Source organism: Echinops telfairi, unplaced genomic scaffold (assembly GCF_000313985.2).
Source record: "Echinops telfairi isolate 266 unplaced genomic scaffold, ASM31398v2 ScPeMD7_9;HRSCAF=40, whole genome shotgun sequence".
NCBI classification, from domain to species: Eukaryota; Metazoa; Chordata; class Mammalia; order Afrosoricida; family Tenrecidae; genus Echinops; species Echinops telfairi.
This window is the reverse complement of record NW_022103906.1, coordinates 3933094-3947127: the sequence shown is the minus strand read 5'-3', so window position 1 is coordinate 3947127 and position 14034 is coordinate 3933094. Positions and strand designations below refer to the sequence as shown.

Here is a 14034-nt window from a genome sequence, read left to right as displayed (position 1 = left end):
GAGTGAAGCAGGGAAGTCCAGCATGAACCAAGCACGGCTAACAGAAACAAAGAAGCGGCTTCATAGAATTGTGCTGATGGCTGCATCCACACACAAAAAGACAGAAGAATGCAAGCATCTTATCCCAAACACGAAAGCCATCTCTCCATCTCCATGTCCTGCCTCACATTTGCTCACAGGACTGGGTCAGCAGGGTGAGGTCAGATCGGAGCAGAAATCCTGCATTCGATAGAGAATTCTCTCAGTGAAGCTGTAGTTTTAAAAAGCTCCGCCATTGACATGAAGCATTTTAATGATCTTCAGCAGTGGATGTGTTACACAAGGGAATCCTAATACAGTAAATTTTCAAAAATAAATAAGTAAAATAAATCCCCAGAAGCCTGAATATTTTGTGAAACCAAAGGCTAGTTCTAAGTATACCATGGCACTCAACTATTGTATTTCTTTTTAATTCCACAAAAATTACTGAATACGTCAAAACGATTTTTGACTCCTGCTGCAAGTATCATACCCTTTTGCAAAAACATTTCTTTTTCCCTTAGATATATTGGCACTCACTAGAAGGAAAATACACAAACCACTAAGCTAAGAATTATGACATTGAATTGTGTGAGTTATGAAAGAAAAACTTTACAAGGACAATTATAATTTGTGGTTGGACCTAAGGCTAATTCTATGAAAATTAGGATGAACTAAATTTCTGACTAACAGAAGAAATAATAATAATATTAATAATAGTAATGAAAATGAATATTTACTTTATGTTTACCACGTACCAGGCACTATGTTAAGAACATTGCACAGATCTTTTCCTGTAATCCTCACAGTAATTCTGTTGTTGCTGGCCACTTTTGGAAAGTTGAGGAACCAGAGAAGTTAAGTGACTTGCCAAAAGCACACAGCTTATTCTTAGCAGAGCTAGGATTTAAACCCCGATCTTCTGACAACAGAGCCTGTGTTCTTCATAGCAGATAAAGATAGTGAATTAGAGAGATTCCAGAGCGCCTAGCTAGTGGCCAGCCATGGAGAACGAGCAGGTACATCCAGGTTTTTAAACAAATTTCTATTATTGGTATAATTCCGAAGACTTGTGCACAAATTTTACCTAATTTGTGTTATGTTTTTTTTATTTTTTTATGTGTTATGTTTTTGATAGGGTAAATTAACTGCAGGAGGAAGAAAATTTTTTAGTGAAAATCCTAACTTTACTGCTAATCACCTTTGGGTGAAGGCTTTATTAAATTTTCACTTGCTGGGCTTGGAGGTAACTATTACAATCATTTATATAAAATTATCATAATAAAATACATATAAGCAATTCACAGATACATATACATATACAAGTGACTGGAAATACATACAACAAAAATATGGCCAAGTACATTTTCCTTCCTTCATCCAGTCTAAATTTTATTGTAAAAAAGATGTTATTTTTATAGTGAATTAGAAAAATATAGCTTTTGTAGTTAGATAGATTCCTGTCACTTCCTGTGTGACTCTTACATGTAAGTTTTAAAAAATGTTGCGTTTTAGCTTTATTACCTCAAAATGAAGGTGACACCAAGCCCCTTATCTGATTCATCTAAAACTCTCCTTACAAAGCCATTTATAGAATTGTGTCTACAGAAAATATGAATTCTATGTTCTTTCACCATAATTGTTCGGATCACCAGGTGAATATATACTTCTGGATATATATACACACAAGGGCCTACAAAAAGCTCATGCAAAGTTCATGGAATTAAAAGATAATGGGATTCTCCCCTGCCCCCCCAGCCCCCTCCCACCCCAGGATTTTTGAAGCTCTCACATAGGAATGAAAACAAAATATGTCTAATTCATTTTATAGATTTGATAGTGGTTGCCATATGACACCGCTCTGGTGGCACAGTGGGCGGCTACCTGATCAGTTTGAAACCACCAGCTAGCTGGTCCACTGGCAAAAAGAGAGGCTTTCTCCCTCTGTGAAAAGTGGCAGAAACCCACATGGCCAGAAGGATGCTGTCCTGTAGCCAGAATCAACTCAAAGACAGAAGTTTGCCTTAATGTTGGGAGGTGAAGATCTAAGGCTGATATCATGAAATCATACATTGTCACAACAAGGTGAATATTTGTAAATTTCAAAAACAGTAAGAATAGAGAAGTGTGAGCAGAGGTAGAAAAAAGCAAGGCTAAATCAAAGAAAAAGATCTACTCTCTTGCACAGGGAGAAAGAAACTCTAAGAAGTTCTTTCCTCAAGAAATTCTGGATTTCAAAAGTCTATGAACATACTTATTTAAAAATATCTATCATGTGCTAGAGAATTGTTCTAGGAATTGAGGAGAGAAAAAAGATGAATCAACACAAATCACTCTATTTCAAATGAAAAGACCAGTCTGCTTCCATAAAGATCGACCACCTTGGTAACCCCACGGAGCAGAGCAACTCTCCTGTCTGGTCCCTGCGAGTCAGAATCGGTTTGGCAGCAATGAGTGTTATATCTGAGAAGTCCAAACTGCGTTTGAGGAGCTTATTGACCAATGGGGAAGACAGACACACGAACAGACAGACAGTCACTGCCTGTGCCTTCGCAGAGAAGTGCTCGGTACTCTGGGACTGTGGAAGGCTCACTTAACTTTCACCGAGGCAATGTCAGAGTGATTTCAGCCGTGAGTCAGAACTGATCTGAAAGCACCTGGCAACCACAAGAACATCTGTCGTAATAAGTGACGGAAAGAAGGGCATTGCTAAACACGATCTGTTTCAGAAGCAAAGAACTTGGGGGTGGTGTGGTGTGTGTGTGTGTGTGTGTGTACACACGCTGTAACTGATGGGAGATGTGGCTGCAGAGGTGCACAGGCCCTTGTATGCCCTAGCTTCGTATCTGGGAATAAGCTTTGGTTGGAAGTGAAATACAACCCCAATTCAGCCTCAGACTATGTGCCAGCCTTTACCCTGACCTTAACATCTAGAATCCATTCCTTGTGTTGGGGCTGTTGGCTCAGAAGGCTAACAAACTCAAGCTCCGATCTGAAATTGAGCTCAGTTTATACTTTGCATTCAAAACCTTACATCCTGTAAGGCAGGCACATTGCTTTTGATTCAAAGTCATTTCCTCCACTCCCCACCCTCCACCCCCAGGGATCTGTTTCAAATCTAAGAGTTAAATATAATTGCAAACCCTGTTGCCACCAAATGGGTATAAAGCTATAGCATAAGCAACAATGAAGAGCAGAATGATAGAGGTCTGGGTTAAATTAGGGCTGGTGAGGTCAAATTCATAGATTAGTGTGGGAAATAAACATTTTTCTCTCAGTGAAGTGTGGGTGGGCAGACTGAAAAAATTCAGTGATGGTTGAATCAATTCAGACTCACAGTGACTCTCTAGGACCGAGTGGAACCGGCCCTGTGGGTTTCCAAGGCTGGACGTCACCTTAGTGAGGGCATGTAAAATGAAAAATAACAAGGGCTTTCATACGGTGTGGACTTTTCATTTCACAATCTGATGATAAAATAGAACAGGAATTGTTTCCAGTTTATAGATGGCCTCATCTGAGGCAATTGGAAATGATGCACGACTGAGTCCCTTTCCCCAAACTGCAGTGCCTGGGAGCTCTAGAAGCATCGTGCTGTTGAGGCCGTCCCTGGGCGCAGTATATTTTCAATAGGGTGGCACACACACATACAGGTATACACACATACAATAAAATGAAAAGCTATTCAATAACAAACAGCAGATTAAAAGTTGAGAAGTAAACACAAAAGAGAGAGCGCAATGTTACTGTCATAATAAAAAAAAAGAGAGAGAGAGAGAGAGAGAGGTAGACTGGATTATTGATTCTGGGTCAGATGACCTGTTTAAGGACACCCAGAATGAGGCAAGGAAGTTCTTTCTGAATCCTTATCCTGAGCCTGGAGTCACTGGGTAGAGTAAATGGTTAATGTGCTCATCTGCTAACTTAAGGTCTGAAGGTTTGAGTCTAACCTGAGGCACCTGATGGGGTAGTGGTTGGGAAATGGCCTGCTAACAGCAAATCGGCAGTTCAAAACCACCAGTTATTCCGTGGGAGATAGACAAGGCTTTTTACTCCCATAAAGAGTCAGAGTCTTGGAAACCCACAGGGCCAGTTCTACCCTGTCCCATTAGGTCACTATGAGTTGGAATCTACGCAACAGCAATGAGTTTCTTTTGAGAGAGGCACCTGGGAAGAAGAGTGTGGTCCTCTCCTTTGGAGCCCTAAGAAGGGCAGCTCTGCTCTGACACACGTGTGGTTGCCACCAGTCAAAATCAACTGGACTGATTTTCCTCAGTCCGGGGGACTCTGTTATCTCTTCACGGGGCTGCCTCTTGCTTGCAAGTCCAGAAGCTCAGACTGGGCCAGCTGCACAAGGCGGGACGTGCTGTACCAGGCTAGTCTCACAAGCTGGACTCCAGGGATCTGAGTAACAAAGGGAACTCCAAACTTGTTCTTGGATAAAGTGCACAAGGTCGGAGGACTACACCCATGGGGGAGTGTGTGCACAGACTAGATCCGGTCACTGGTCAATCACGTTAGGTACAGAGCTCAGCAGTTATGAACAAAATCCTAACGAAATTAATTGTGTCATGTCATTAGATGGACTGTAAACTTAGGCGTTCCTGCCTCACACATCAATGATTCATTTAGGCTCTGAGCGCCACAGAAGTTGCATTCAGCAGTTTGAACTCTGTTCAGTAGTGAGAACAAGAACTGGTAAGATTCAAATTGTCCTTCAAACTTCCTTAGTTACGTACGGTTTGGGGTCAGGGAAAATAATTGCCAGTCAATGCCAGTAAAATAGGTAAAATGCTAGTCATTTTCCTCTTTAAAAAGTGGCAAGCAGAGCAATACATATTCAGGATCCCAACACTGTGGTGGGAGCCAGGATTGTCTTTTCCTCTCATAAGGCCGAGGGAATGACCCTCAGATCTGCCTCGCCGAAGGCACTCCGTCTTTCTGCCATTTTGTTTCTCTTCTTTGGGAAGCAGAATACAGTTCGGGTTCGAGGATTGGACCTACCTGGCTTTCAATCGTGATGTGCCACCTCTTGGCTATGTACCATTAGGCAAGTAATTAACTCTTCCTGGGCCTCTGCTGCCCCATCCAAAAATCAGGCATAACAACAACAAGCACATAGGATTATTATGAGAATTAAGCAAGCATACCATAGGAGTCAGGACACAGCAAAATGTCCAAATGTTTAGAAAATTATTATTATTATTATTTACTATTGTGCCTTTGCTTAATTATCCATTTCATTCTGTTTCTTTGTCCTAGACTATTTAGCTTGGCATCTTAAACACAACTATCTTTAATTTCCTTGACTATTTTTTTTTGTACCTTGATATTTGAGTTTCTTTGACTGTGCTGACTGACTTTGGCTTTACAATGGACTTCATTTGGACAATTACTAGGTTACATGTTCACATAACATTGTGAATCTTTTACTGGCTTAGAAGACAAGTTGAATTAGCTCACACTTGTATTCACTTTTATCTTTAGCCACCCACTCATTCATTCATTTACTCACTCACTCACTTGTTCAACATTGATCAAGCACACATTATGTGTCAGGCACTGTGCTAGGTGCTGGAGATCTCAAGAGGCATAAGGTATAGTCCCAGTCTTCCCAGGACGCAGTTTAGGAGGGTCGCGTCAAGAAAGGCTTCCAGGAGCTGTACATGCATAACCTGAGCTTTAGGAGATGAATTGGAGGTGAGTAAGGGAGAAATAGAGATGGTTAGGGGTTGCTGGCATACAACGTGGAGGCAGGCAGGAAGTGGGGGCATCCTTTGTCAGCATGTTAATTTGATGATTTTCTGAAATTAAGTTCCCACTCACTGTGGAGAAAGTCAGCAACTTCATGTTTTCCTTTGATTCGCTTGTACTCTGCTGGGCTTGTGTAAAGCTGCCCTGGGCAGTACAGAAAGTACGCGTGGGAGATGGCAGCTGAGAAAACCAGAAAATGGCGATTGCCTGAGGGGTTGAACTTAGGCCTAGTGAATTTTGAGGATCGCTTAAGTCTTCAATTGCAAACAGGCCTTTGGAGGCAGGAACCCTGACTTTCTCACATCCTACCTCTATGACCTAAGCAAGTCCCTTGATTACAGGCAAGTTATTTAATCTTTCTGAGCTCCATCTTCCCCATTCCTTAAGTGGGACTCATTGGGTACGATGCTGAAATATGAACCCACCTAGCAGAGTGCCTGACATATAGAATCAGGACAGAGAGAGGTGACAAGAGCAGTTGTATGAATAATCCAAAGAAGGTAGATAAAATGAAATTCATGCGCATTTGGCTTTGGAGGATATCTTGGTACTTACATCTGACCTTGGGCATGGCTGATGCTCTGGGAATTCAGAATCCTAAACAAAACAATGAAGCCACACGGTGGAGACCTGGTTCAGAGGACCTGTGAAAGCGGCCGCCTCCCCACCCCGCTCCTCCAGGCAGCACAGTACTTGCTCCATAGCCCCTTTGCGTCCAGGCCGTAGCATCACCTCGCCCCCAGGCCAACCACCAGACACGCTCTGCCAGGGAGAGCTCCACTTGACCTCTTCCCTGGGGGAGGCCCAGTGGCAATTGAGCATTCTGATTTTAAAAATGCCTGGCTGTTCACAGGCTTAATGGAGGAATCAAAAGGAAGCCAGAGGTGAGTCATAGAGGCAAAGGGCTCTTCTCACCCGCCTGGTTAACCGTGTCAGGAGGAGCTTGGAGGCAAGCTGCACCTGAGAGGAATGAAGAGCATCGGTTGGTACAAGGCAAACTCCCAGCCCTGCCCTTAAGTAGACATATGTGCACCTGGGTCAGGTGACCTGACATACTGGTCCTGTGTTTGAGCACAGTACCTACCTTACACTGCATCTGGGCTTAAAATATTGATCTTTATGAAAGAGTGTCAAAGTTATCTACTCAAAATCAGAGAGAATGTACCACCAAATCAGTATCTTAGCTCAATGTTTTCGGATCTCAAGCAACTGTTGGTCAGGCCTCTTTTGTTTGAGAACCGAGGCTGCAGCATTTGTGGCCTTCAGGGCCCTCCACAGACGACCTCCAGTCTGCTCAGAGGTTCCTTCAGGGGTCTGGCTTGGAGAAAATGCGAGCATTTCCTGAGCTTTGTATCAAAGAGGCTCTCCTTTCCCTTCTCTTTGTCTCCTTTCCCCTCTTTGTCTCACTTCACCCTTCGGTGGTGAGACAGAAAAGCTGCTGAAAACTCAAACTTCAAAACAACAACGCCAAAAACCAGAAATGAACAACAAAACCCCACTTTTGTTAAGTCTCAGAATAACTGATTTTCAGGCTTATTCCCCAAGTGGCCACTGCCCCTAGGAAATGCAGAAGTGGGGATAATCCCCTGGGTAAGGTGGCAGGGGGACAGATATGGCCACAGGGGTCTGACTCTTTCAGCTGGGCCGTAAGTCTGCAAGCACACCGGGGTAGGTAGATTCACCCACCCATTTCACTGGGGGCTGAGCAACAGGAATGGATGGCCTTTTCTGACATTTCACTGCCCTGCTCGGGGTGACAACCCAGGATTGTTCACGTTTCAGACCTAGGGAAGCGGAACACCTGAGACTATGCTAGAAGCGGGTGGAGTCATTCACCGCAGGTGCAGGTTAATCATGGGCTACCTGGATCCCTATGGAGGAACGCCGGCTGCCGAGGAAGTCCTCGCCTTTGGACGCTAAGATGCCCTTGTCACCAGCCCTCGCAGAGCTGCCCTGGCTTTCAGAGGCGTGGCGCTGAGCAGCGGCAGTTTCTAGAGCAAGATTCATGGCCTTGTGACTGTCCAGACTGTCGGTAGAGTTGTAGAGGCCGCGGCCCTCTTGGGGCCACGGGGAGATCCTCTGCGTCCGGCTGTCGTGATAGGCATCCTGGGTGGACTCAGTGCTGCTCTGGGCGGTCACTGAAATCAGCGGCTTGGAGGTGGTCCGAGGGGGTACCGGTGGGGGTGTTTTTTTGTAATTTGTATATGATACAGCTGTAAGAGAAAAGAAAAGCCCCAATTGAGTAAGTGTGTAGTTTCCCCCTCTCAGCACCTGGTCTGCAGATTAAACCTGTGCGTAGCCTGTGATCCTATTTCTCAACACCCAATCTAAGAAAATAATGCAAGATATGAGGGAAAGTTTTATGCACAGTGGTATTTTATGCAGACATGTTTGTAAAAGCCAAACATGATAAACACGCAAAATTCCAGCAATAGAGGCACCATTGACTAATTTGAAATTCCGCAGGACAGAATTGTGGCTAACCTGTGATTTTTCATGAAATTTGAAGTATCATAGGCAACGCTCATTTTATAATGGTAAGTTATGAACAAGCCGAACACTGAATTATACATCGAGTCAGAAAGAATACATTTGTAAAGAAAGCTTATGCATAGAAAAATGGTCAGAGATGCATAGAAACGGTTATCTCCGAGTGAAATATGGGTGATTTTTTTTCTCCTACTTGTCAGTATTTCCTTTTTCAAAAAAATGTTTGCCTGTATTTTCTAAAAAATGCTTATAACGACTATTATCTTTACAATGGAAAAATATATCACATTAGAAAATGTTCTGCTCCCCAGAACTTTCTTCTGCCCCCTTACTCAGGTCCCAGTCCTGATGGGATGGAAAGGGGTGTTCCTCAGGGTGGGCCCTGCGAGGCTGTAGATTACTAGGTAGTCCGCACAAAGGTATCCGGACATTCAAATCTACCTTTATCTCAGGGCCCCTTGCCAGTCAGTTTCTGCCTGGGGGCCGGATGACGCACTAACTGAAGGGTTGGCAGTTAGCACTTAGCCGCTCTGGGGAAGAAAGCAGTGCCAGTCCAATTCCTTAATGCGTGCGGCCCCAGCAGCCCTCTGCAGCAGTCTGCTCGGTCCTGTGAGGTCTCTCGGAGTCATAATCAACACAGTAGGCCATGCCCTTGGTCTGGCTTGCCTTGGCCCATCTGCACGGCATAGATACGTTTAACACCGACAGAGAAAAAGAGAGAAAGAAAGAAACCCAGATCCAATTTGGAGTCATAGCGGTCCTCGAGGACAGAGAGGGCAACTTTCCCTTTGGGTGCCCGAGGCTGTAAATCTTTATGAGAGCAGAAAAATCTCATCCTTCTCCTTCCCAGTGGCTGGGTCACCTTGGCTGGGACAGTTCCGGTCACCTTGGCTGGGTCAAGATTCTCAGTGGCTTGGCTTTGGCGCAGCGGTGAGCAGCCAAGCAGTTGTAAGGAGATTAGGGTGGAGTGCTACTCCCTCACTCAGGTCACAGCCCTGATAAAATTGAAAGGAGCTTTCTGCAGGGATCTGGCCTGCTTATTATATAAGTAGACACTGTGGAAAGTTTGCTAGCTTCTTCTTGTATCTGAATTCTGCATTTGGCTCATTGACTTCCAATTCTTGGGAATTGAGCCAACTGCCTGCCATCTGACCTGCCTACTTGGAATTTATTCACCTCCACAGTCACCAGCTTGTGGCCTTCCTGCTGACCTTGGGGTCACCGGCTCTCGAAGTGATGTAAATCCAGAGAAGTTTCCAGCCTAGCAGCCATGGACTTGGCACTTGCCTGTATTTGGACTTGATCACTTCTACAAGCATGTGAATAATTTTCTTGATATAGCTTCCTCTTTCTCTCTCTCTTTCCACAGACACACACACACACACACACACACACACACACACACACACACACACACACACACAATGCTTTTGGTTCTCTAGAGAACTCAACCAAAAAACACAGCCCAGCAAGTAACCCACAGTATCACTAGGGTGCAAACTGACTTTAAAGTAAGGCAACTAAAGTGAAAAATGCAGTTGAAGATGAAAATGATATTAGTTTTCAAGTTCCTCAAAAGATATTGAGTGCATTTGTCAGGACTCAAGGTATTTCTTAGTTTTACAGCTAAAACTTCATATTCTCTTCTGATGTGAATTGGCCTTCTATTACAATTTATTATTTTCCTTTATCTTGAAAGAACTGCTAAAGTGCTTCAACTGCAAAAGTGCATCCAGACAGCCTTCAATACAATGCGAACCCAACACATTCTTATACAAAGGCAATGGAAGGGGCCTGGCGGTTCAGTACATTCAGTGACGAGACACGTACATAAACATCTTCCGGAGAGTCTAGCATCATCTGTGGAGACAACTTGACCAAAGATGTTCTCTTTTTTTAATCGTTTTATTAGGGGCTCATACAAGTTTTATCGCAATGCATACATACATCAATTGTGTAAAGCACATTTGTACATTCATTGCCCTCATCATTCTCAAAACTTGCTCTCCACTAAGCCCCGGCACCAGCTCCTCATTTTCCCCTCCCTCCCTACTCCCCCCTCCCTCATGAACCCTTGATAATTTATAAATTACTATTTTGTCATATCTTGCCCTGTCTGACATCTCCCTTGTTGTCCGTCCCACAGGGAGGAGGTTATATGTAGATCCTTGTAATTGGTTCCCCCTTACCAACCAACCCTCCCTACACCCTCCCAGTACCGCCACTCACACACTGGTCCTGAAGGGATCATCTGGCCTGGATTCCCTGTGTTTTCAGTTCCTATCTGTACCAGTGTATATCCTCAGCTCTAGCCATATTTGTAAGGTAGAATTGGGATCATGAAAGTGGGGCGGAGGAAGCATTTAGGAACTAGAGGAAAGTTGTATGTTTCATCATTGCTACATTGCTCCCTGACTAGCTCATCTCCTCCTGGAGACTCTTCTGTAAGGGGATGTCCAGTGGCCTACAAATGGGCTTTGGGTCTCCACTCCGCACTCCCCCTTCATTCACGATGATATGATTTTTTTGTTCTGTTGATGCCTGATCCCTGATCCCTTCGATACCTAGTGATTGCACAGGCTGGTGTGCTTCTTCCATGTGGGCTTTGTTGCTTCTCAGCTAGATGGTCGGTTGTTTAATTTCAAGCCTTTAAGACCCGAGACATTATATCTTTTGATAGCCGGGCACCATCAGCCTTCTTTACCACATTTGCTTATTCACCCGCTTTGTCTTCAGCAATTTTGTCGGGAAGGTGAGCATCATAGGATACCAATACCAGGAGGGAAGGGGGGTGTAGAAAGGGGGAATTGATCACAGAGAGTTACATATAACCTCCTCTCTGGGGGATGGGCAACAGAGGGGTAGGTGAAGGGAGACGCCGGGCAGTGTAATATAAGATATAATAATAATTTATAAATTATCAAGGGTGCATGGGGGAGGGGGGCAGAGGAAGGGAGGCGGAGGGGAAAAAAAAGGAAAATGAGCTGATTCCGGGAACCCAAGAGGCAAGCAAATTTTGGGAATGATGAGGGCAACAAATGTATAGATGTGCTCTACACAATTGATCTATGTATTGTGATGAATTTTATGAGCCCAAATAAATTGATTAAAAAAAAAAAAGAAGCAAGTATTCTTACATTGAGGGAGTACTTGAGTGGAGGCCCAATGTCCTTCTGCTACCTTAATACTAAACCTATAAATATATGCACATAGATATATTTCCACATCCTCATATATAAATATGTTTACATATGTTCATGTCTTTATTTAGCCCTCTATAAATGTCCTTTGCCTCCTAGCCCTTTCCTCTATTTCCTTTGACTTTCCTCTTGTCCCACTATCATGCTCAGTCTTCATTTGGGTTTCAGTAATTCCTCTTGGTTACATTACCTTTGATTATGCCCTACCAGGCCTCCCACACCCTCCTCACCACTGATTTGGATCCCTTGTTGTTCCCTTGTCCCTGTGTTTGTTAGCGCCACTACCTTTCCCCCCAGCTCCCCCTCTCCCATGTTCCCCCAGAACTGCCAGTCCCCTTATTTTCTCCTCCAGATTGTTTAACCAGCCTATATTATTTGGACAGACCTGTGGAGATAATAACATGCACAAAAACAAGACAGAGCAAAACGAAGCAACAATATACAACCAAACAACTACAGCCAACCAATGACAAAACACAAAACAAAATATAACAAGAAAGAAAAGCTTATAGTTAGTTCAAGGACTGTTTATTGGCCTTCAGGAGTGTTTTCCAGTCCAGTCTGTTGGGGCACCAAGCCCTAGCCCTAAAGTCCACCTTCAGCATTCCCTGGGACCTCGCCGCTCCATTCCCTTGTTGTTTTGTTGCACCCCCTTAGTGTCTTGCCTCGGTGTGGTGGACAAAGATGTTTTTAAAGAACTTTCTGAACCTGTGCTCTGAAAAATGCACTGCTGCTTTTGCATCTAGAAAGACACTGTCTCCCAGGGTTGTGTTGTGTACATTTCCGGGTGCTTCATACGCATCACCCTCTTTTCCATCCATTTAAATATCTGTATAAATGGATTTTCCTAAACAGTACATTTTCAAGTACCATCTCAAATAAACAACGATGCATGACCAAGCAAATAGCACTCATCCAGTCAGAATGTTCTGCGAGCTGCTGTAGAGAGTTGAAATGAACATGTAGAAACTCTATGTGTTTTAAGGGTGCCCTGGGAAGAAAGCCCAAGGATAGGAAACCGACAGCGGAAGGTGAGGCGGCCCGTACCAAATGTGAGAGGGAGCCCAGAATGAAATGACCCCGGACTTCCATCTTTCGATGTCACAAACGAAACCTCTAAAACCATCTCTCTCTTTTTGGGAAGGATTTTATTTTAAAAAATGAATGTCAATTAATTTGTAAAGAAATCTATTAAAAACTTACTATATGTAAATCACCAGTCTAGCTGTTCAAAGATTATGTAAGATGTAACTCTAAACCTAGGACACTTATCTATTAAGTGAGGACTCTGGGCAGTGCAAGTGGTTTGCAAGCAGCTGCCGCCCTATGAAGTTTGGTGGCTTGAACCCACCCAGCAGCTTCATGGCTGAAAGGCCTGGTGAACGGCTTCCTTCACCGCCGAGAAAAATCCCACAGAGCAGTTCTCCTCTGTAACTCGTGAAGTTAACATGAGTTGGAACTGATTTGATGGCATTGGGTGTGGATTTCTGAGTTTACACACTCTGGTATTTTAAACACAGGGAAGTGAGTCCTTTGAAGTGGAACCTCTTAGGTGACAATTTGACTTTCTCCCAGTCTATTAGGGCATGGAGCTTCCTTAGAGGAATGTGATTCTCATCCCATCTCCTGTCCACTGTCATTTAGTTTGGAGCTCATGCTCATTAGAATTCTGACCTCTTCCCACCCCTTGCTCCCCACCCCCGCCACCAATTTAATCGCTCGACCTGAATTCCTGACATTTGCCAAGGTGAATTAGAGATCCATATCCTGACCTCTCTTAACCCCTAGGTTTCAAAGCTACTAAAATAGTTTGCTTTGTGTAAGAAGACCTTACTCTAGATCCTATTTCAGCAAATCATAAATACATTCATACTCCGAACTTGGTAATTCTCCCAAAATTGCTTTGTCTCTGAAAATTTTTGTCCTGCAATGTTGCTCTTCTTGACTTCACCTTTTTCATTTTCTGTCTGGCTCTCTTGCTCTCATTTCTTCACTCACTAATATTCAGAGATCTCCAGGCTCATTGCTCTATTGGATATTAGTGCTTGGGAGAAGTGTGCTGTGTGTGCTCCTTAGAGGCAAGGAGGGGAGAACTTCATCTTACATACTCTGAACATGTCAGGATCAATCAATCCTTGGAGAAGGACATCGCGTTTGGCAAAGTGGAGGGGCGGCAAAAATGTGGAAGACCCTCAAAGAGATGGATTTACACAGTGGCTGCTATGATGGGCTCAGGGACAATTTTGAGGATGTTATAGAAAGGGAAGTATTTAGTTCTGTCATGCAAAAAGTCACTATGGTTCAGAACGGACTCAGTGGTACCTAATAACTTCCACCACCATGACTACTCATCTTTTACCATTTGGCTGTTTTTAAAAAAACTACTTTTTTTCTTCTTGAAAAGTCTTCTAAGTGGAGAGGTCTAAGGGGCTGGTCCCAGCCCCAAATACTAAGTGGATGCCTGCCCCTCCCCTGAGAAGAGTGTATCTCAAATGATGGCACTGAATCTGCAGCTTCGGGAGAAGGATATATCTGACCAGAGCACACAGGAACAGATGACGGGGGAGGAGGAGAG

The 14034-nt window shown here is 43.9% G+C and overlaps 1 protein-coding gene across 2 annotated transcripts in view; it reads right to left on the bottom strand.

Moving 5' to 3' along the window:
- Positions 1-14034, bottom strand: part of DLGAP2 (DLG associated protein 2) — a 589152-nt gene that overhangs the window by 30664 nt on the left and 544454 nt on the right. The window contains exons 7-8 of one of the 2 annotated variants that reach the window (XM_004707654.3): positions 7633-7982; positions 6325-6366 (exon numbers count right to left, since the gene is read on the bottom strand). In XM_004707654.3, coding sequence (XP_004707711.1) covers positions 6325-6366; positions 7633-7982 — 392 coding nt within the window. The remainder of the gene's footprint in view (positions 1-6324; positions 6367-7632; positions 7983-14034) is intronic. The other variant, XM_045286735.1, reaches the window with a different exon arrangement.